Source organism: Bubalus kerabau, chromosome 15 (assembly GCF_029407905.1).
Source record: "Bubalus kerabau isolate K-KA32 ecotype Philippines breed swamp buffalo chromosome 15, PCC_UOA_SB_1v2, whole genome shotgun sequence".
Classification (NCBI taxonomy): Eukaryota; Metazoa; Chordata; class Mammalia; order Artiodactyla; family Bovidae; genus Bubalus; species Bubalus kerabau.
The window spans coordinates 78095514-78119819 of NC_073638.1; the positions used below are offsets into that span (position 1 = coordinate 78095514).

A 24306-nucleotide genomic window follows, 5' to 3' on the forward strand; every position below is an offset into this window, starting at 1 on the left:
CACCGGCGGGGAGGGCCGACGCGGAGGGGGAGGGCGGCTCGGGGGAACGTACCACCGCGGTGCCGCCCGCAGCGCTGAGCCGAGCGGGGCTCGGCGCAGGGGCGGGCCGAGCGCCCGGCGCTGCAGCGCCCCCTCGGGCTGGGGAGTGGAGAAGCAGCCGCGCGGGAGCCCTGGGGGCTCGGGTGGAACACTCAGCCCGGGGAGCGGCGAGGGCAAGTCTCTTTGTCTCGTTACTCCGCTGGAGGGAAGACGCGGGGAAGACACCCGGCCTGAAAACTTGGAAGTTCTCGGCTCTGCGCCCCTCACCCACAAGAGTTCTGGACGAACTGGCGGGCGCCGACCTCTGCTTGGCGCTGAATATGCGCATAATAAAATACTTGATGAATGAATGGGTGAGTGAATGGGATGGTGCTTGGCCAGCGCTGGGCACCCGACACACCCTCCTTTCTAACCCAGCCGATAAGCAACGGGATCCGGCCCTTCCTTGTCTGCTGAGACGTGGACTGTAAGTGTATTGCAAGCTTTCAGAGTTAAACGAAAGCCCTCTGGCGGGATGATCAGCTGGGTGAACTCACAACCTTGCAAAAATCCTTGGAGCGCCAGGAAGCTCATAAAAGTTCTACCAGAAGACTGATTTTTCCAGCCCTAACCTGCTTCTCCCAGTGAAAAAAAAAAATTTTTTTTTTTCCGTAACCAAGGCTAGGTTCCTGAAGACCTCCTTCAGAATGACCCAGAAATCCCAGAATCTAGGTAGAATGCAAATAGTTCGTTTGTTTGTTTAAAAGGTCAACGTCATTTATTCCCACAAGCTCTACATCTTGTGGGACAGTAAAATGCAGAGAAAGAAAGAAAACTTAGTTCTGAGACCTTTTGGCCCCAACAACATGCAAATAACTCATGGGTTTGCAAATGATTTCTCTGTAACATCTGGCTTCTCAGAGCAATAACTCTTCTACCCACAAATACTGATTATACCCTACCTTACCACAAAAAAAAATAAGTGGACTCCCAAGCAGAGGCCTCAAGATTTTTCCCATGTGTTGGAAGCACCTCTTTCCTCTCTTAGGAAGGAAAAAAAATAGTCACAGTGTTTCTAGTACCATATAGATCTAAATAATTAACCCTTAAATTGTACACTATCAGATTTCCTAGTTGTGTAGTTTATCATTTTATATACATTTATAATGCTGATATTCAAACCAGTCGATCCCTGAATAGTCATTGGAAGGACTGATGCTGAAGCCGAAACTCCAGTACTTTGGCCACCGGATGCGAAGAGCTGACTCATTGGAAAAGACTGATGCTGGGAAAGACTGAAGGCAGGAGAAGGCATAACAGAGGATGAGATGGTTGGATGGCATCACCGACTCAACAGACGTGAGTTTGAGCAAACTCAGGGCGATAGTGAGGGACAGGGAAGCCTGGCGTGCTGCAGTCCATGGGGTTGCAAAGAGTCGGACAGGACTTAGTGAACAACAAATAATGCTGATATATGATCTTGTTCTTGTTAATAGTTTTGTGTGTAATTTACTGAAAACATCTTCCATTTATAGACCATTACAGCTTATAGAAGGCTGTCATATATTGTTGTTCTTCAGTCAGTCATATGCTGCTAAGTCACTTCAGTGGTGTCCAACTCTGTGCGACCCCATAGACGGCAGCCCACCAGGCTCCGCTGTCCCTGGGATTCTCCAGGCAAGAACACTGGAGTGGGTTGCCATTTCCTTCTCCAATGCATGAAAGTGAAAAGAGAAAGTGAAGTCTCTCAGTCGTGTCCGACTCTTCACGACCCCATGGACTGCAACCTACCAGGCTCCTCCGTCCCTGGGATTCTCCAGGCAAGAACACTGGAGTGGGTTGCTATTTCCTTCTCCAACTCAGTCATATACACTACCACAATTATTTTTATATTTGTCTCCCAGCTGCTGTAGATTGTAGAAACCTTTTAAGCAGATAATCTTTTCCATTCTTTTGTATACCATTGAATCATCCAGATATCCATGTGTTTCACCTCCTCATCTCCTTCAGGTCTTGATTTAAATGTCACCTTCTCAGTTGGGCCTTCCCTGACTACCCTATTTCAGAATACACACATGTACACCCATGTTTCCAATCCCCCTTTCCTGCTTTGTGTCTATCTTCTATCCAAAGCATTTATCACCATCTAACATAGTATATTTTGTACTTCATATTTTACTTATTTGTACTCTTCCCACACCAGAAGGTAAACTCTATGGGCATAGGAATTTTGTCTGTTTTGCATCCTCAGGGCCTAAAATAATGCCATGTAGGTGCTCAATAAATATTGGGGTTTTTTTAAAATTTCCATATATTGTGAAATGATTACCACAATAAGTTTAATTAACTTTATTATCTCATACAGATGAAGAAAAAGAAAAAAAAAAGTTTTTCCTTGTGATAAGAACTCTCAAGATCTCTCTTGACTACTTTCAGATTTCAACTAACAATCGTCATCAGCTTGTACATTATATTCCTAGTATTTATAACGACAAGTTTGTACCTTTGACCACCTTCATCCAGCTCCCTGATTCATCAATAAACATTGCTGAATTAACAAGAAGACATGTCAAGGTACTGAGTATGAACAAAAAAGAATGAATTGTTTAGCCTTCAGAAACTTCCTGCAACCTCAGTTCAGTTCAGTTCAGTCGCTCAGTCTTGTCCAACTCTTTGCGACCCCATGGACTGCAGCACGCCAGGCCTCCCTGCTGTTGCTAAGTCACCTCAGTCGTGTCCGACTCTGTGTGACCCCATAGACGGCAGCCCACCAGGCTGCCCCGTCCCTGGGACTCTCCAGGCAAGAACACTGGAGTGGGTTGCCATTTCCTTCTCCAATGCATGAAAGTGAAAAGTGAAAAAGTGAAGCTGCTCAGTCGTGTCTGACTCTTAGCGACCCCACAGACTGCAGCCTACCAGGCTCCTCCGTCCATGGGATTTTCCAGGCAAGAGTACTGGAGTGGGGTGCCATTGCTTTCTCCCTCCATGGACTGAAGCACGCCAGGCCTTCCTGTCCATCACCAACTCCCAGAGTTTGCCCAAACTTAATGCTGGCAAAGAAGGAGGGCAGGAGGAGAAAGGGAGGACAGAGGATGAGATGGCTGGATGGCATCACCGACTCAATGGACATGAGTTTGGGTAAACTCCATGAGTTGGTGATGGACAGGGAGGCCTGGTGTGCTGTGATTCATGGGGTCGCAAAGAGTCGGACACGACTAAGCAACTGAACTGAACTGAACTGAATGTCCATTGAGTCGGTGATGCCATCCAACCATCTCATCCTCTGTCATCCCCTTCTCCTCCCGCCTTCAATCTTTCCCACCATCAGGGTCTATTCAAATGAGTCAGCTCTTTGCATCAGGTGGCCAAAGTATTGGAATTTCAGCTTCAACATCAGTCCTTCCAATGAACACCCAGGACTGATCTCCTTTTGGATGGACTGGTTGGATCTCCTTGCAGTCCAAGGGACTCTCAAGAGTCTTCTCCAACACCACAGTTCAAAAGCATCAATTCTTCAGTGATCAGCTTTCTTTATATTCCAACTGTCACATCCATACATGATTCTGGAAAAACCATAACCTTAACTAGACGGACATTTGTTGGCAAAGTAATGTCTCTGCTTTTTAATATGCTGTCTAGGTTGGTCATAACTTTTCCTCCAAGGAGTAAGCGTCCCTTAATTTCATGGCTGCAATCACCATCTGCAGTGATTTTGGAGCCCCCCAAAATAAAGTCTGCCACTGTTTCCACTGTTTCTCCATCTATTTGCCATGAAGTGATGGGACCGGATGCCATGATCTTTGTTTTCTGAATGTTGAGCTTTAAGCCTACTTTTTCACTCTCCTCTTTCACTTTCATCAAGAGGTTCTTTAGTTCTTCACTTTCTGCCATAAGGGTGGTGTCATCTGCATATCTGAGGTTATTGATATTTCTCCCGGCAATCTTGATTCCAGCTTGTGCTTCATCCAGCCCAGCGTTTCTCACGATGTACTCTGCATATAAGTTAAATAGGCAGGGTGACAATATGCAGCCTTGATGTACTCCTTTTCCTATTTGGAACCAGTCTGTTGTTCCATGTCCAATTCTAACTGTTGCTTCCTGACCTGCATACAGATTTCTCAGGAGGCACGTCAGATGGTCTGGTATTCCCATCTCTTTCAGAATTTTCCAGTTTGTTGTGATCCACACAGTCAAAGGCTTTGGCATAGTCAATAAAGCAAAAATAGATGTTTGTTTGGAACTCTCTCGCTTTTTCGATGATCCAATGGATGTTGGCAATTTGATCTCTGGTTCCTCTGCGTTTTCTAAAACCAGCTTGAACATGTGGAGGTTCACGGTTCATGTATTATTGAAGCCTGGCTTGGAGAATTTTGAGCATTACTTTACTGGCGTGTGAGATGAGTGCAACTGTGTGGTAGTTTGAGCATTCTTTGGCATTGCCTTTCTTTACTACTGGAATGAAAACTGACCTTTTCCGGTCCTGTGGCCACTGCTGAGTTTTCCAAATTTGCTGACATATTGAGTGCAGCACTTTCACAGCATCATCTTTTAGGACTTGAAATAGCTCAACTGGAATTCCATCACCTCCACTAGCTTTGTTTGTAGTGATGCTTCCTAAAGCCCACTTGATCACATTCCAGGATGTCTGGCTCTAATGAGTGGTCACACCATCATGATTATCTGGGTCATGAAGATCATTTTTATACAGTTCTTCTGTGTATTCTTGCCACTTCTTCTTAATATCTTCTGCTTCTGTTTGGTCCATACCATTTCTGTCCTTTATTGAACCCATCATTGCATGAAATATTCCCTGATAGCTCTAATTTTCTTCAAGAGATCTTTAGTCTTTCCCATTCTCTTGTTTTCCTCTATTTCTTTGCACTAATTACTAAGGAAGGCTTTCTTATCTCTCCTTGCTATGCTTTGGAACTCTGCATTCAAATGGGTATATCTTTCCTTTTCTCCTTTGCCTTTCACTTCTCTTCACAGGTATTTGTAAGGCCTCCTCAGACAGCCATTTTGGTTTTTTGCATTTCTTTTCCATGGGGATGGTCTTGATCCCTGTCTCCTGTACAGTGTCATGAACCTCTGCCCATAGTTCATCAGGCACTCTGTCTATCAGATCTAGTCCCTTAAATCTGTTTCTCACTTATACTGTATAATCATAAGGGATTTGATTTAGGTCATACCTGAATGGTCTAGTGGTTTTCCCTACTTTCTTCAATTTAAGTCTGAATTTGGCAATAAGGAGTTCATGATCTGAGCCACAGTCAGCTCCCAGTCTTGTTTTGCTGACTGTATAGAGCTTCTCCATCTATGGCTGCAAAGAATATAATCAATCTGATTTCGGTGTTGGCCATCTGGTGATGTCCATGTTTAGAGTCTTCTCTTGTGTTGTTGGAAGAGGGTGTTTGCTATGACCAGTGTGTCCTCTTGGCAAAACTCTATTAGACTTTGTTCTGCTTCATTCTGTACTCCAAGGCCAAATTTGCCTGTTACTCCAGGTGTTTCTTGACTTCCTACTTTTTCATTCCAGTCCCCTATAATGAAAAGGACATCTTTTTTGGGTGTTAGTTCTAGAAGGTCTTGTAGGTCTTCAACTTCAGTTTCTTCAGCATTACTGGTCAGGGCATAGACTTGGATTACCTTGATATTGAATTGAATGGTTTGCGTTGGAAACGAACAGAGATCATTCTGTCATTTTTGAGATTGCATCCAAGTACTGCATTTTGAACTCTTGTTGACTATGATGGCTACTCCATTTCTTCTAAGGGATTCTTGCCCACAGTAGTAGATATAATCGTCATCTGAGTTAAATTCACCCATTCCAGTCCATTTTAGTTCGCTGATTCCTAGAATGTCGATGTTCACTCTTGCCATCTCCTGTTTGACCACTTCCAATTTGCCTTGATTCATGGACCTAACATTCCAGGTTTCTATGCAATATTGCTCTTTAAAGCATCGGACCTTGCTTCTATCACCAGTCACATCCACAGCTGGGTATCGTTTTTGCTTTGGCTCCATCCCTTCATTCTTTCTGGAGTTATTTCTCCACTGATCTCCGGCAGCATACTGGGCACCTACCGACCTGGGAGTTCCTCTTTCAGGGTCCTATCTTCTTGCCTTTTCACACTGTTCATGGGGTTCTCAAGGCGAGAGTACTGAAGTGGTTTGCCATTCCCTTCTCCAGTGGACCACATTTTGTCAGAACTGTCCACCATGGGTGGCACCACAGGGCATGGCTCATAGTTTCATTGAGTTAGACAAGGCTGTGGTCCATGTGATTAGATTGGTTAGTTTTCTGTGATTGTGGTTTTCAGTCTGTCTGCCCTCTGATGGAAGAGGATAAGAGGCTTATGGAAGCTTCCTGATGGGAAAGACTGACTGAGGGAGAAACTGGATCTTATTCTGATGGGCGGGGCCATGCTCAGTAAATCTTTAATCCAATTTTCTGTTGATGGGTGTAGCTGTGGTGTTCCCTCTCTGCTATTTATCTGGAGCCGGGAGCTGGCTAAGCACGCCGTGTCCGAGGGCACTAAGGCTGTCACCAAGTATACCAGCTCCAAGTAAATATAATATGCCTAGCCGCTGTTAACGGAGAAGGCAATGGCACCCCACTCCAGTACTCTTGCCTGGAAAATCCCATGGATGGAGGGCCTGGTGGGCTGTAGTCCATGGGGTCGCTAAGAGTTGGACACGACTGAGCGAGTTCACTTTCACCAAACTATGGTGGAGGTAAAGAAGATAATGGCGACCTCCTTCAAAAGATCCTATGCATGCACTGCTACACTCAGTGCCCCCAACCCTGCAGCAGGCCACCGCCAGAGACTCCCGGACACCCACAGGCAAGTCCGGGTCAGTCTCCTGTGGGGTCACTGCTCCTTTCTCCTGGGTCCTTGTGCACAAGGTTCTGTTGTGCCCTCCAAGAGTCTATTTCCCAGTCCTGTGTAAGTTCTGGCAGCTCTATGGTGGGGTTAATGGCGACCTCCTCTAAGAGGGCTTTTTCCATACACAAGTCTGCTGCACCCAAAGCCCCTGTCCCTGCGGCAGACCACCGCCGGCCCGTACCTCCGCAGGAGATGCTCAAACACAGTTCTGTGCCAGTCTCTGTGCGCATAGGGTTTGTTTGAGCTCTCTGAGCATCTCTGGTGGTATCTGAGGTGGCGCTGCTCCACCATAGTTTGGCCCCAGGTAAACAGCAGGGAGGGAACACAGCTCCACCCCTCAACAGAAAATTGGATTAAGGACTTACTGAGCATGGCCCCGCCCATCAGAACAAGACCCAGTTTCCCCTCAGCCCTGCACCCTACCATGAGCTAAATGGGAGCAGCGGCCACACCTGTCCTGCTAACCTCTTCTCTCTCTGGTTCTCAAAGTGTCCAGCTCGATAGATAGTTCTGGACGGGCAACCAGAAACTTTCCCCTTCTATCTGCCGCTGGACGTTTGGCCAGTCCTTGCCGGACGCTAGTGTCACTCTTGAATCTAATTACCACTAAGCCCAGAGTTGGGCGGCAGAACAGTTACATGAGGGCTACAGATTCAACTTCAAAGGGCTTCACAATATAGACAAAAACACTCAGCAGCCCAAATGCAAAAAAAGCCTGGTGTGAGGTAAACAAGGATGAGAAGTTCCCATTTAATTTTTTGCCTTCCAAATTGATGAAGATTTGTTTTTAAAAATGTTAATGAGGGTTCAGGGAAGCAAGCCTTTTTCCACGTGCTGGTGGGAGTAAAATTCAGATAGTCTGTCTGGAGGAATCTGAAGGTTTACATATCTTTCTAGGAGCATTTCCTGAGAAAATAATCAGGATAAGAGCAGCGATGGATCATAACATTGTTGGAATTGCATAAAATTTGACACAAAAACAGAGTGATAAAGTATGATATATCCATAGCCTAGAATATTATATATACATATAATATATATATATGCTTTTTCAAATAATAGTACAGAAAAACGTTTAATTGTGAGCAAATGTTCATGACACATAGTGAATGAAACAGGTGATAGGACTTCCCTGGTAGTCCAGTGGTTAAGAACCTGCCTCGCAATGCAGGGGACTTGGGTTCAATCCCTAGTCAGGGAACTAGGAATCCCACCTGCTGTGGAGCAACTAAGCCTGAGTGTGTATCACAACTACCGATGCCACAACTAGGGAGTCCATTCACGGCAATGAAAATTCTGGCATGATGCAACGAAGATCTTGGGTGCCACAACTAAGATCCAACACAATCAAATCAATAAATAAAACAGGTGACAAATTAATAGGTACAGTAAGATCCCATTTTTGCTAAACAGCATGCTTGTTGAGAGAAAGAGATAAAACCCAGAAAGAGGGCTTCTCTGGCGGTCTAATTATTAAGAAAGTGAAAGTGAAGTCGCTCAGTCGTGTCTGACTCTTTGTGTCCCCATGGACTGTAGCCTACCAGGCTCCTCTGTCCATGGGATTTTCCAGGCAAGAATACTGGGGTGGGGTGCCATTTCCTTCTCCAGGGGATCTTCCCAACCCAGGGATTGAACCCGGGTCTCCCTCACTGTAGACAGACACTTTACCATCTGAGCTATCAGGGAAGTTATTAAGAACCACCTGCCAATGCAGGGAACATGGGTTCGATCCCAGGAAGAACCCACATGCCTTGGAGCAGCTAAGCCTGTGAGCTGAACCTACTGAGCCTAAGTGTTCCAACTACTGACTTGAAGCCAAAAATACATTTTTTTTAAAAAAAGATGATCATACCAAGTGAGGAATAGGAGGCTCGGTTAAATATTTTAATAAATACTTTTTCAGTGTTTTTTTAAATTAAGATTTATTATTATTATTATTTTCATTGTCCTGGTCGTTCTTGTTGGCGAATGGGCTTTCCCTAGTTTCCTTGAGCGAGGGCCACTCATTGCAGTGGCTTCTCTTCCTGCGCAGCTCGGGCTCAGCAGCGCTCCAGCTCAGTTGCTCTGAGGCATGTGGGATCTTCCCAGACCAGGGATCAAACCAGCGTCCCCTCCATTGGCACGTGGATTTTTCAACCACTCTGCTACCAGGGAAGCCCCTTTCAAATCCTTTAATTTTAGTCATTCTGATGCAAGTGGAGTGATATTTTATTGTGGTTTAATTTTTTTTCCCCCTAATGGCTACTTTACAAACACATAATTCTTATTGACCATTTGGATATTTTTGTGTGTGTGTGAATCGCCTATTCAATCTTTTTTTCTCTCTTTTCTCTCTCTCTTTTTTTTTTGTTTTGGTTTGGAGGTGTTCTTTACATATTTTGAATACAAGTTTCTTGTCAAATATATGGGCTTCCCAGGTGGCTCAGTGGTAAACAATCGGCCTGTGATGTAGACGCAGGAGACCTGGGTTCAATCCCTGAGTTGGGAAGATCCCCTGGAGACGGGAAAGGCTACCCAATCCAGTATTCTGGCCTGGAGAATTCCATGGACTGTATGGTCCATGGGGTCGCAAAGAGTCGGACAGGACTGAGCGACTTTCACTTTCACTAAACTCAAGGAACAAAGGTTCTTCTAGTCAAGGCTATGGTTTTTCCTGTGGTCATGTATGGATGTGAGAGTTGGACTGTGAAGAAGGCTGAGCACCGAAGAATTGATGCTTTTGAACTGTGGTGTTGGAGAAGACTCTTGAGAGTCCCTTGGACTGCAAGGAGATCCAACCAGTCCATTCTGAAGGAGATCAGCCCTGGGATTTCTTTGGAAGGAATGATGCTAAAGCTGAAACTCCAGTACTTTGGCCACCTCATGTGAAGAGTTGACTCATTGGAAAAGACTCTGATGCTGGGAGGGATTGGGGGCAGGAGGAGAAGGGGACGACAGAGGATGAGATGGCTGGACGGCATCACTGACTCGATGGACGTGAGTCTGAGTAAACTCCAGGAGTTGGTGATGGACAGGGAGGCCTGGTGTGCTGCGATTCATGGGGTTGCAAAGAGTCAGACAGGACTGAGCAACTGATCTGATCTGAAACTGAAGGAGTTAAATGACCTTGTACCCCATGTCATGGGCAGTTCTACTCCCAGTACAAGTGAATACTTATTCCCACCCCCCCAAAAAAAATGGTTTGTAGTACCCTTATTAATAATAGCCCAAACTGGAAATGATACATAAATAAATTATGGAATATACTTACAACAGGCTATTTATATAGCAATGAAAAGGAACAAACTACAACTGTATATAATATGGATGAACTGCACAGACATAAAATGGAGCAAAACAAGTCATAAGAAAAGAGCATATGTTGTATGAGTTTATTCAACTGAAATTTGAATATGGGCAAAAAAAAGAAGAAAAGTCAGAATAGAGGTTATCTTTGCTAGGGAGAGAACATTGACTATTGATTGGAGGGAGCTCCAGGGAGTTTTCTGGAGTATTGGAATGTTTTATGTCTTATTCTGGGTGGAGTTTACATGGGTGTGTAGATATGTACAATTTATCAAGCCATACACTTAGAATCTGTACAGGTTCTGTGGCCAGGGAGAGTAACAACAAAAAGCCATTAGCCAGACCTGCAAAAGAAATAAACACGCAGTGCATAGGAAGCATAGGAATAGTGACAAAGGTAAGGTGTTCAAACTTGACTCGTGAATAATTAAGGGATTCTAATTAAAACAATGTGCACTTTTTTTTACTGTCAGAATGGGAAACTAAGTAATTTTTTTTAGAAAACTTCTTGGCCACACCGCAGGGCATGTAGGAATCTTAAGTTTCTTAAGTTTCAAACCCAACTCCCCTGCCATAGAAACTCAGAGTCTTAACCACTGGACTGCCAGGTAAGTCCTCTAAATTAAATAATTAAATTTAGAAGGTTGTTAAAATTGTGAAAAAACGTACAACAGGTACTCAATGTATACAGATATAGTGATGTTAGAAGAAAATTTAACAGTAGTTATTAAAATTAAAAATAGTCTCTCAGGCTTCCCTGGTGGCTCAGTGGTAAAGAATTCCCCTGCAGGGAAAACAGATTCAGTCCTTGATCCAGGAAGATCCCACATGCCTCGGGACAAGTAAGTCCAGGCTGCAACTACTGAGCCAGAGTTCTAGAGCCTGTGAGCAGCAAGAGAAAGCACTGCAATGAGAAGCCTGAGCACTGCAAAGAGAGAATAGCCCCACTTGCTGCAACTGGAGACGGCTTGTGCACTGCAGTGAGGACCCATCGGTTCAGTTCAGTCGCTCAATCGTGTCCGACTCTTTGCCATTGCCAACTCCCAGAGCTTACTCAAACTCATGTCCACTGAGTCACTGATGGCATCCACCCATCTCATCTTCTGTCGTCTGCTTCTCCTCCTGCCTTCAATCTTTCCCAGCATCAGGGTCTTTTCCAATGAGTCAGTTCTTCGCATCAGGTGGCCAAAGTATTGGTGTTTCAGCTTCAGAATCAGTCCTTCCAATGAATATTCAGGACTGATTTCCTTTGGGATGGAATGGTTGAATCTCCTTGCAGTCCAAAGGACTCTCAAGAGTCTTCTCCAACACCACAGCCATAAATATTGAAAAAGAAAAAGAAAATTTCAATAGCTTTTTGCCCAAGCTAATTAAGGGCTGGGATTCACAACCCAAGGGATGAATGGATAAACAAAATGTGACCAGGCTCCTCTGTCCATGGGATTCTCCGGGCAAGAATACTGGAGTGGGTTGCTGTGTCCTCCTCCAGGGGATATTCCCGACCCAGGGATCGAACCCGAACCTGTATTTCTTAAGTCTCCTGCATTGGCAGGCAGGCTCTTTGCCACAAGAGCCACCTGGGAAGCCTATATATATATGTATATATGTATAGTATGTATATATATGTAAGAGTACTATTCAGCATTGAAAAGGAAGGAAGTTTTGACAGCTGCTGCAGCATAGGTGAAACTTCAGGGAAGTAAGCCTGTCACAAAAGGACAAATGCTGTATGATTCTACTTATATGAGGGACCTAGAGTACTCAGGGTCATACATAGAGACAGAAGCTACAGCCGTGTTTACAAAGAGCTGAGGGGAGGGAGACATGGGGAGTTTGTTCAATGGGTATGGAGTTTCAGTTTGGGAAGATGAGAAAAGTTCTGGAAATGGATGGTGGTGATGGCTTAACAACAATGTGAAAATACTTAATGAACTGTACACTTAAACATGGTTTAAATGGCGTATTTTATAGTATGTATATTTGGTATAGTAAAAAGAAAAAAAAAGTTGGACTTCACATTGCAACTGAGTAATGCGTTCTTGCCTGGAGAATCCCAGGGATAGGGCAGCCTGGTGGGCTTCCATCTATGGGGTCGCACAGAGTCGGACACGTCTGAGCGACTTAGCAGCAGCAGCAGCAGCAATGCACATACATTAGGATAGGTTAAGCTGTTGGAACAATTAGACCTAAAATAAATAGCTGAAACAAATTAGAAATTTATTTCTCTCTCCCTTAACAGATGAGAGCAGATACTCCCAGTTAGTGGGAGGATGAAGACAGGTGGTTTCTACTCTAAGTCGTTCTTAGTGACCCAGATTAATGAGGACTCTGCCGCCTGTAACTGCTTCCTGGCATGGTGATTCTAGCCATCACCATTGCTATTTCATCTCACAAGAAGAGAAAGAGGGTACGGGAGAGGTTTGTGGAGGATTTATGGACCAGATCCGCTGGTCCTCGTCCTTGCGTACATTACTGGTGCTCACATCCCATTGGAGATAGAACTGAGTCCTATATCACTTCCCATTCTAAGGGACATTGGGCATATGACTGCTCAGACATTGTAAAAAAAGTGAATAAAGTATTTTGGGGACTTCCCTGGAGGTACAGTGGTGAAGACTCTGGGTTCCCAATGTAGTGGGCATGGGTTAATCCCTAGTCAGGTGAGATCTCAAATGCTACATCGCTCAGCCAAAAAAAAAAAAGAATTTTGGTGGACAGTTCCTAAAAAGGAAAAAAAAAAATCACTGGGGGATATGCATATAAGAGTGGTTTTCTCTGGAGCTGAGATTGCAGCAGACATTTACTTTTTATACTATGTAATTTTGAAGTGCTTGCATTTTTTATAAGCATGTGTTATTATAATCAGAAACTAAAAAGCAAATCCAGGGTGGAGAGAATAACAACAAAAAAAATATTTGACTACGTAAAAGGTGAAACTGCTTACTGATACATTCTTCATTAATAAAAATGGAAACCAATCTAAATTTCCATCACAGGAGAATGGGGAGGTAAATGATGGTATAACCATATAATGGATTATTAGAAAGCAGGAAAATTTAATGAATAGCACCTACACACAACAATGCGGTTGAATCTTTAATGAAAAAGTCATACAAGATTATCTGCTGTACCTATCATTTTCATTAAGCCACATTGATGTGCTAAAAACCCTATTTAAAATTTTTAGCTTGAAAATACTTTTTTAAAAAATAGGCAGGAGGGCATCATGAACCCCCAGAGAACATCATTCTGGGGCTTCCCTGGCGGCTCAGTGGTAAAGAATCCACCTGCTGATGCAGGAGACATGTGTTCGATCCCTGGTCCGGAAGGATCCCACGTGCCTAGAAGCAAGTAGGCCCGTGTGTCACAACCACTGAGAGTGTGCTCTAGAGCTCGGCAGCTGCAGCTGCTGAAGCCCTAAAGCCCATGCTCTGCAACAGGAGAAGACCGCACACCACAGCTGGAGAGTAACCCCCACTCGTCACAACCAGAGAAGAGCCCGGGCAGCAGAGAAGACCCAGTACAGACCAAAATAAACAAAAACTAATAAAATTTTAAAGAACGTTACTCTGACTCAACAATGGTTCATATTTTGCCATATTTGTCTAATCCGTCTTTTTTCCTTGGTGCAGTATTTTGAGGCAAGTCCCACATGTGTCATCTATTTCTACTTACTTTAGTAAGCATGTAGTCAATATATTTAGAGACATTTTCTTACATTGTAACAATGCCATGATGACATTAACAAGTTAGCAGTCATTCTTTGGTATTATTTCAGTCCATAATCAATTGTCTTGTCATTTAGAAAAATGACTTTTAATAGCTGATTCATTTGAATTAGGATCTAAATGGCTTAAGTGTTTACTTCTGGTTGTCTTGCCTCTAGGACTCCTAATCTGAGGTAGCTGCTTTCTCATTCTTTTTTTTTTTTTAATTTTCATTGGAGTATAGTTGATTCACAAACATATTATTTTCAGGTATACAGCAAAGTGAGTCCGTTATACTCCCCTCTCCCCCTTTTTTTCATGTTTTTGACTTGTTGTAGAACTGAGTCAGCTGTTCCTGCCAAGTGTCCCAAATTCTGGATTTGTCTGTTGCTCCCCTATAATTACATCACTTACCCTTCTACCACCTAGGGCTTCCCTGATAGCTCAGTTGGTCAAGAATCTGCCTGCAATGCAGGAGACCCTGGTTCGATTCCTGGGTGGGGAAGATCTGCTGGAGAAGGGATAGGCTACCCACTCCAGTGCTTCACTTGTGACTCAGCTGGTAAAGAATCTGCCTGCAATTTGGGAGACCTGGGTTAGATCCCTGAGTTGGGAAGATTCCGCTGGAGAAGGGAAAGGCTACTTAGTCCAGTATTCTGGCCTGGAGAATTCCATGGACTGTAGAGACCATGGCGTCAGAGTCAGACAGGACTGAGCAACTTTCTTTTTTTTTTTTTTTGCTGACAAAGCAAGAGACTTTATTGGGAAAGGGCACCGGGGTGGAGAGCAGTAGGGTAAGTGAACCCAGGAGAACTGCTCTGCCACGTGGCTTGCAGTCTTGGGTTTTATGGTGATGGGATTAGTTTCCAGGTGGTCTTTGGCCAATCACTCTAATTCAGAGTCTTTCCTGGTGGCCCACGCATCACTCAGCCAAGATGGATGCTAGTGAGAGGGATTCTGGGGAGTGGAAGAACATGTGGTGTCTCCTTTAGACCTTTCCCGAACTCTTCCAGTTGGTGGTGGCTTATTAGTTCAGTATTCCTTATCAGGATCTCCTGGCGTTCCTCAGGTGTACTTAGGATGAGAGCTTGTGTGAGGACCCCCGGGCATCTTCAGTCCTGTTTGTCTTGAGAGTCTGACCCCTGAAACCTACACCTCAGCGGGCGATCTCTCTTCCATTGTGGTCTTTTGCAGACCGGACATGGAGCCGGGACGGTTTAGATCTGAGCAACTTTCACTTTCACTTTTCTATCACCTGTGTGTATGTATGTGTGTGTGTGTGTGTGTGTGTGTGTTTGTGTGTGTGTGCGCGCACTCAGTCATGTCTGACTCTTTGTGATCCCATGGACTATAGCCCACCAGGCTCCTCTGTCCATGGAATTTTCCAGGCAAGAACACTTGAGTCGAGGGGATCTTTCTGATTCTGGGATCAAAGGAGCGTCTTTTGGGTCTCCTGCATTGTGGGCGGATTCTTCACCACTGTGCAACCTGGGAAGGTCTTATCACCTACATCTCCTATAAATGAACTTTAGCCCTAGAGGCCTCGTAAAAGTCAGGCTTGACATTTTTGAGGTTGGTGGTGTGAGCATCACACTGCATTACATCTGGAAATGTGATGTTCAGGTAGGTTGTCCTGATTTCAGCAATGCAGAGATGTATCTGTGGTTCAGGTAAATCAGCCTGATCTGTCCATGGTAAAGTTTCCTATCATCACCTTATCTCATGCTTTTATACATTGGTGACCATTGACAGTATCAATTATTTCACTAGAAATTGCAAAATGCTGTCTTTCTAATCCTATCTTTCCTTCCACATTTATTGGCTGAAATGCACAATCCTGAGTTTCTAATTTCATTATTCCTTCCATATGCATTTACAGGAAGTCTGCTGTAAATAACTTTCCCTCACCAACTGGAGGTATTTGGTTACTCCAAAATATAGTTCATACAGGAAAGGCAAGAGAGAACAGAAATCTTCACTGATATTGTCCACTGACATATCCTAAGTATTGGAATATTGTTTGGAATATATAGAACATTCAATAAATATTTTTTAATTGAATGGGAATTCATATATTGGAATACGATGTGCGTCTGAAAAGAATGAAGAAAATGTACATCTTGACATAATACTTATAAATAATGTTGAGTGTAAAAAGCGGGAAATAGAACAATAGGTATAGGATGAGTCAATTTTTATAAAAATATATATAGTCTCAATGTAGCAAAAATAGGATTAGTGGATGAATGTGATAAAACAAACAATAAAATGCTAATTGTTGAGTTTGGATAGTGATTATATGAATTTTCCCTGTTGAATCTATTTAATTTTTTATTATGAAAAGGTTCATCACAAAATGTTAGAAAAAGATATGCATGTAAAAATCTGTATTTCTGAAGAGTGGGTTTGGGGGTAAGGATGAAACTTTTCAGGTTATATACTTTATATAGAGCAAAACTTGTAAACTATCTTTTGACACAGTAATTCCACTTTTAGGAACCTATCCTAATATAGTAATTCTAAATATTAAAAAAAGTAGAAAAAAATTTCATGTTGAAAATGTTTTATAATACAAATGTGGAATTATCCTGAATATCTAAGACTAGAATGATCACATTATGGTGTAATAATTAGGTTCGTTATAAATGATAAAAATAATGTAGTAATATTGAAAGTGCTTATGGGGACTTCCCTGGTGGCCCAGTGCTTGACTCCGGGCTTCCACTGCAGTGAGGCGTGGGCTCCATCTCTGGTCAAGGAAATAAGATCCCACACACCCCATGGCAGCAGCCAAAACGAACGAACGAACAAACACCGTGACACAAAATTTTACCAAAATGACACCATCGATTTTTTAAATGGTGTACATAAATCACATAGCACTATTATATGACTCCAAAATTCTGTGCTTGCATAGAAAAATGTGTATACAGAAACAGAAAGTAAACGAATGACTACCAAGGCCTGGTGGGTTGAGGGAAAACAGGGAGTGATTATTCTAATGGGCATAGGGCTGCTTTGGGGGATGATGAAAGCATTCTACAATTGACTGCGGTGATGGCTGTACAGCGCTGCAAATATACTAAAAGCCATTGAGCTGTGCACTTTAAATGCGTAATTTGTAAGGTATGTGAATTATATCTCAATAAAACTGTTATTAAAAAATTTAATGATAATACATGAAAAGAAAGTTGGAAGAAAAAAATGTGTTTGAGGTGGTAGGATTATGGGTGATTAAATTCTGCTTTCCTGTATGTTCTAGTTGTTATTCATATGTGTCCTTTGTACTAGGAGATAAGCTGTTTTAAAAAGCACAAGATGTGGAGAAGGAAATGCCAACCCACTCCAGTATTCTTGCCTGGAGAATGCCATGGATGGAGAAGCCTGGCGGGCTACAGTCCACAGGTCGCAAAGAGTGGGACACGACTGAGTGAGAAAAAAAAGCACAAGATGTACTTTTCAGAGTGCTATTTAACTATAAATAATCAGTGTGACAACTATTCCTCTTGCTTATTTGCAGGTTGTAGGTTTTATGTTTATCATAATATATATATTTTTAAACCTCTATTTATTTAATTTTTGGTCTAGCCTATTCAAGGCTGTGGGATCTTATTTCCCTGACAGGGATGGAACTGGTGCTCCTTGCCTGGGAGCACAGAGTCTTAACCACTAGATCGCCAGAAAAGTACCTACGATAATATTTTTAATATTAATATATTTTCATAAACAGAGCAGATATCACTTATATCTATTTTTCATTTGAAAAGACCCTGATGCTGGGAATGACTGAAGGCGGGAGGAGAAGGGGACGACAGAGGATGAGATGGTTGGATGGCATCACCGACTCCATGGACATGAGTTTGAGTAAATTCTGGGAGTTGAGGATGGACAGGGAGGCCTGGCGGGCTGCAGTCCATGGGGTCGCAGAGGGTTGAACACGACTGAGCGACTGAACTCAACTGATATCTATTTTTCACTATGTACATATACACACACACACATACTTACTGCAGTTTAGTTAGGAGGCGGGAGCCAGGACTTCAGGCAGATGTGGGAATGGGGTGGGAAGGGCCGGACGAACCCAGGTCCCCTATTTGTCCGGGATCAGGCCCCTCTCCTTACTATCCCTTCGGCTCTGAGCTCTGGACTCCCTGGCAGAGAGCCTCTTCCCGGTCCTGTCCCGCCCTTCGGTGGGGTCACCGTCGCCTCGGTCTGGCCGGTGGTTGGCGAAGGTGCCCCAGGTTCACTGGCCGGGGTCACAGTTCCACCCGCAGGGGTCAGGGCCCCCCACCCCCCCACTGGAGTCACAGCCCCTCCCTCGGGAGGCGGGGGCTCACTAGCCACAGGCCGGGGTCACAGTTCCCCACACGCGGTAGACTCACAACCTTGGGTCCACGGGACGGGCCCTCCCTCGGCCCGGGGCCCCCTTTCCCGCCCGGGAAGCCCGGGTCCCTCCCCCTGGCGGCCGGCGGCCCCTCCTCCCGAGCCACGGTGTGGGTCCCGGGGGCCCCCGGCGGTCCCGGCGACTCCCCGGGGGCCGGGCCCGAGGTCGCGACGCTCGAGAGGCCCGCGCCGGCCGGGTCGTCCTCACTGGGGGCCGCGGCCGCCTCGCCGCCCCCCTGGCCCGGCCCGCGGTCGCCCGCCTCCTGCCCGACGGTGGGCGGGTCGCCGCTGCGCCGCGCCGGCTGGGCAGGGATGGCGGCCGGCACGTTGCTGGAGGCCGGTCTGGCCCGGGTGCTCTACTACCCGACGCTGCTCTACACAGTGTTCCGCGGGAAGATGCCCGGCCGGGCGCACCGCGACTGGTACCACCGCATCGATTCCACCGTGCTGCTGGGCGCGCTGCCGCTGCGGAGCATGACGCGCCGGGTGAGCCGGGCCGGGCCGGGCCGCGGCGGGGCCTGCGAGCCCGGCGAGCGCCGCCCGGGCCTCGGCCGCCCTCCCCTTTCTGAGCTCCCCCTTTGCCTCGGCAGCTGGTCCAGGACGAGAACGTGCGCGGGGTGATCACCATGAACGAGGAGTATGAGACGAGGTTCCTGTGCAACTCCTCCAAGGTGAGGCTCCGGGGCCCGGCGCCCCGCCCGCCACCCCTCTACCTTGCCCCAGACACGGGCGTCCCAGGCTTTTTTTTTTTTGCCTCTGAGGAGCTAGTCTTGCGGCTGGATGGGGGTAGAATCTAATTTGTGAATTAGAAAATTGATGTGAAAGGTATTTCACAGTAGAGTTGCCCAACTTTGATTACTCCTTTCTGCACACGTGTATTCTCGGTTTTGGTAACTCACATCAGTAACCAAACTTGAAAGGCAACGTTTCTTTTTCGGCTACGCCTCGCAGCCTGTGGGATATTAGTTTCCCAATCAGGGATCAAACCTGCGACCCCTGCAGTTGGAAGAGCAGAGTGCTAACCATTGGACCACGAGGGAAGTCCTGAAAGGCAACTTTTCTCTGCCTTGCTTTCATTCATTCAGCACTTAATGAGCACTAAGTATGGATCGGACACTGTTAGATATTCAAGACGAAGGCCCTATAAACTGTAAAAAGGAAAGCTACCCCCAATCCCTGATAACTGTATCATAAAACTCTTTGTAAAAACTGCATAGAATTCATTTGGTTTTTATTCGAGAGAATTTCATTTATATGTTAGAGATGATAGTGGAACTCCAAAGCATGGTCATAAATGAAGTTCAAGCCTAAAACCTAGTTTTCATTAGATGTGAGTGGTTTTTTGGTGGAACTCTTCATGATGGTTATTAGGTGTTGCCCTGTCTTTCTAGTGTTTGACTTCTATTAGCACTGCACAATTATCTTCCCTGTTTACGGTACTGATAGAGCCTAATGAACATGCAGTTATTTCAAACCATAGATCTTTTTTGAAATCTAAAAAAATAATTGTGACTCACATTTTAAATCTATTGATCAGTGATGGCATACATTTTTAAAGAATAGATAGCAGTTCCTTGGATTTCCCACAGAATTTTGCCACAGAATCTCAGGAGTTATTAGCCAAAATGTGTTATTAGCCTCAGTGTGGTTGGTCCTGTGGAGCAAGCCACAGAAAGTGCTTGGTCTCTGGGTGTGAGGCATCAAGATCTGCTATCTTATCTCACTAGCCTAGAGAAAAGAAATCTCCAAGGCAATGGTTCTGATGTTTTAATATGGCTAAGCATTATCTAGTGGTAGTGGTGTTAGTCACTCAGTCATGCCCAACTCTTTGTAATCTCGTGGACTATAGCCCACTGGGCTCCTCTGTCCATGGAATTCTCCAGGCAAGAAGACTGGAGTTGTTTGCCGTTCCCTTCTGCAGGGAATTTTCCTGACCGGGGGATTGAACCCGGGTCTCCTGCATTGCCACCTGATGCAAAGAACTGACTCACTGGAAAAGACCTGATGCTGGGAAAGATTGAAGGCAGGAGAAGGAGGGGATGACAGAGGATGAGATGGTTGGATGGCATCACTGACTAGATGGACATAAGTTTGAGCAAGCTCCAGGAGTTGGTGATGGACAGGGAGGCCTGGCGTGCTGCAGTCCACGGGGTTGCAAAGAGACACGACTGAGCGACTGAACTGAACTGACTGACTCCTGTATTGCAGCAGATTCATTACCGTCTGAGCCCCAGGGAAGCCCAGGGAAGCATTATCCGGCTGTCTGTTAAGACAGCACATTCCTAGGTACAACCCCTAAGAGATTCTGACTCAGGAACTTCAAATCACGGCCTAAGAACGTGACTATCTGATCTGATCTGATCTGATGTAGCAGGCTCCCCAAGTGTTTGATGTAATTGATGTGTAAACACACACTGCCAGATTTAGCTGTTTTTGGTTAATTTCGTTAGCTGTATAATATGTTGACCTTCATTCAGAGTCATGTGTCTGATTTGCTAAAGAGATTAATAACAAAAAGTCTACCTCAAGTCTTAAGGCAAAAAATAAAAAAGTTACCCAGTTTGCCAGAGGCCTTATTTCTTCTGTTGATTCTTTTCTTTCTTCTAAGCAAAAACAAAAGTAGGTATGTTATTTTAATTTTAAAATAACTCTTATTTTCTACCACATACCCCTCTCCAAAAAAGTGGTAAAAAAGAGAATACTTACGGGCAGAGAAATAGAAGGCCTTGCAAAATGTAGTAGTCGAACCCTGCAGCTGGATCACCGCACAAGCACCAAGGTCATGCAAAAAAACTGTTTACGCAGCTTTCGTCAATGAATTTTATACAGTTTGTGTTTTGTCACTAAAGATTCAAATACTAAGAACGCTGTAAATCTTGGACATAATTCTAACTCAGAAGCATTGCTGTTGTTTGATGAAAGACCATGTAAGTCAGTCATTTTAAAGACATTTCTGAAAGAAGTTTCTTTTTAGGCCAACAGTATACCGCATATATTACCATACACCGTGAACCTTCCTTGTTGCTTTGCTGCCTCACTGGAGTCCCTCTTCCTGCCACTCACATCAGGCGTTTTTCCTTTTCTTTTCTGTGCTGGCGGACCTGGCCCCAGGAGTGGGAGAAAGCAGGAGTGGAGCAGCTGCGGCTCAGCACGGTAGACATGACTGGGGTCCCAACCCTGGCTAACCTCCAGAAAGGAGTCCAGTTTACCATCAAGTACCAGTCGCTAGGCCAGTCTGTCTACGTGCACTGTAAGGCCGGGCGTTCCAGGAGTGCCACTATGGTGGCCGCGTATCTCATTCAGGTAGGAAAGGGCTTTCTGGACTGGCGCCCTCTTCTCCCCCAGATTGTTCCTAAAAGCAATCTGATTTTTATTTTACTTTATTATTTTTAAATTTTTATCTTTTGGTTGCACTGGGTCCTCGCTGCTGACTGCCGGCTTTCTCTAGTTGCTGTGAGCGGGGGCTACTCTTCATCGAGGTGCACACGTTTCTCACTGTGGGGGCCTCTTTTTTATTGCCGAGTAAGGCACTGGACACTGTACACTGTACTTGGGTTTCACAGGTGGCGCTAGTGGTAAAGAACGCACCTGTCAATGCAGGAGACATTAAGAGACCTGGGTTCCATCCCTGGGTCGGGAAGATCCCGTGGAGAAGGGCATGGCAATCCACTCCAGTATTCTTGCCTGGAGAATTCCATGGTCAGAGGAGCGTGGCGGGCTACAGTCATGGGGTCGCAAAGAGTTGGACACGACTGAAGCGACTTAGCCCACATGCACAGGCACTAGGGCTCGGGGGCTTCGGTAGTTGTAGCTCCTGGGCTCTAGAGCGCAGGCTCAATAGCTCTTGGGCTCTTGGGCTTAGTTGCTCTGCATCACGTGGAATCTTCCTGAACTAGGGATCAAACCCATGTCCCCAGCATTGTCAGGTGGATTCTTAACCACTGTACCCCCAAGGAAGTCCCTCTTTTTATTTTGGCTGTGCTGGGTCTACATTGTAGTTCACGAGCTTCTCTTGTTGCAGGGTGGGCATAGTTGCCCTGCAGCATGTGGGATCTTAGTTCCCCAAGTGGGAGCGCATCCACATTGCCTACATTGGAAGGCGGATTCTTTACCACTGGGCCACCAGGGAATGGACTGGTCCCCTGTACAGCAGCTCTCCAATCTACTGGCGGACCTTGCTGGAAGGAGTCGCGTTCCCAATTTTAGGCCGTTGGGAGGTGGAAAACATCTGAAATTTGCAGACAGGCTGCAACTTGCCACCTGTGTGACCTTAGGCAAAAGTGGGTTACCCTCTCCAATGCTCAGTTTCCTCAAATTAAATGTGTTACAAAACTCAAATAAGAACTATGTCAAACACTGACCTAGAGCAGGCAAAGAATGGAATTGCAAAGGATGTTAATACAAGCGAAAGGCTAGAAACATTTGTTATAAACGGTCCGTCAGGAAATACATTGCTGTAGAGAACAGTGTTGATCATGGCTCTAAAGGACTCACATCTTGTTAAGTATTTCAGAGCACAGTCCTGGTTATTAGTTTCTAGAAACAGTGGCTCCAGCAGAATTTTGCCTATCAGTTTGATGACTGGCAGCAGGGATGCTTTTAAAAACATTTAGAAGCCAGCACTCTCTAGTCCGTCATTTCCTGTTACACACCCCAGCTCATTTTTGTTACCTGTGAGGCCCCTGAAGAGCACTGACTAAGTAATTTAGATAGTTTAAGGTAAAAGGAAATGTAAAGATAAACGGCCTGGCCTTGTGTTACTGTGGCCTGGTGAATATATGATTTAACAATACTAAAGCTTGGGTCATTAGGAGTCTGTTTTGCTGGAAACTGGGTGTCAGGAGATATTTTGGGCCAAGTGAGAAATGAACCAGCAGACTAAAAATCTACTTTCTTGGTTCTGTTGAGTTCTAAACAAATAAGTATCTTGAGGACACGAAGATAGCCCTCCTCAAAAAATTTTAAAAGTACTCTTTTCTAGCCACAGTGACAAGTTATGATATCAATTGTGTACTCTTTCCAGGAAACTCTCGTAACCAACAGCCTAGCTCAGAGAGGGTATCTAGTAGGCCTAGGCCCGTGTGAATTTAGGACCTGAGCTTCACGTGTTGAACCTCCTATTTTTCCAGGGTTTGGCAGAACAAGAATTAGGTAGAAAGACTGACTTGTGTCCCCTTCAACCCACCAGCCTGCTGCACAGAATTGTGGGACTGGCTGGCTGAGGGGGCTAAAGTGTTCTCCAACTTAAAATATGTGGGTCATGGTTTTCTGTTTTTGCTTTTAAAGAAAGACTGAGAGCCCTTGAGCACTGGTTATCAGGTCAAGGACCCCTTAACACCTGCTCCTTCCTTTCTCTGACTTCCCAACCCTGCGCTTCAGGTGTACAACTGGACTCCAGAGGAGGCCATAAGAGCCATCAGCAAGATCCGGTCCCACATCTACATCAGACCTGGCCAGCTAGAAGTTCTCAAAGAGTTCCACAAGGTGACCACTGCAGGGGCGGCCAAGAAGGAGATTCATCACACATCCCTGACATGACACAGGTGGATTGGGAAGAATGCGACACAGCGCTGCTTCCTACAGAATGAAAGTGCTTAACAGGACCAAGGGGGCTTAAGCCCAGACTTGACATAATGAATGTGCTAAGTGGGGGTTAATTTTGCTCCCTTTGTCTTGTTTCATTTTCCTGAAATAACGCTGTTGTGTGGCTAGATTTCGTGTGGCTCTGTTCATGGGGCATGGGGAAATGGGACCGAGCTGAGGGTTTATAAGATCAAAGAAACCTGTCGTGCACCTGATGTTGTGCCTAATATTTAGCCCCATAACTCAAAGACGTTTAACACTAGGAGAAGGGCAGAGAAATATGCAGCCCCAGCTCTTTCCCACCGTCAGAACCCTAACCCACTGGCCTTACGTGGCTGTCCTCGCGTTGGAGCAGTCGTCCTGTGTGTAGCAAAGGAAGCGCGGGATTCGGTCATTGTTGCGACTTAGAAGTGTGTGGGGATGTAGTCAGTTCCCCTTAGGAA

General features: G+C 45.2%; 1 protein-coding gene and 1 long non-coding RNA gene across 2 annotated transcripts; both read left to right on the forward strand.

Moving 5' to 3' along the window:
- Positions 1–4360: 4360 nt before the first annotated feature.
- On the forward strand, positions 4361–13755 carry LOC129628410 (uncharacterized). Its single transcript, XR_008702815.1, has 2 exons — positions 4361–6867; positions 13408–13755. It is a non-coding gene; the product is annotated as an uncharacterized LOC129628410 (long non-coding RNA).
- Positions 13756–17953: 4198 nt separating this feature from the next.
- Positions 17954–23991, forward strand: PTPMT1 (protein tyrosine phosphatase mitochondrial 1). The gene is made up of 4 exons (XM_055547333.1): positions 17954–18766; positions 18871–18951; positions 21392–21583; positions 23660–23991. The coding sequence occupies exons 1-4, from the start codon at positions 17954–17956 to the stop codon at positions 23816–23818; spliced, it is 1245 nt and encodes a 414-aa protein (XP_055403308.1). The 3' UTR covers positions 23819–23991.
- Positions 23992–24306: the final 315 nt, after the last annotated feature.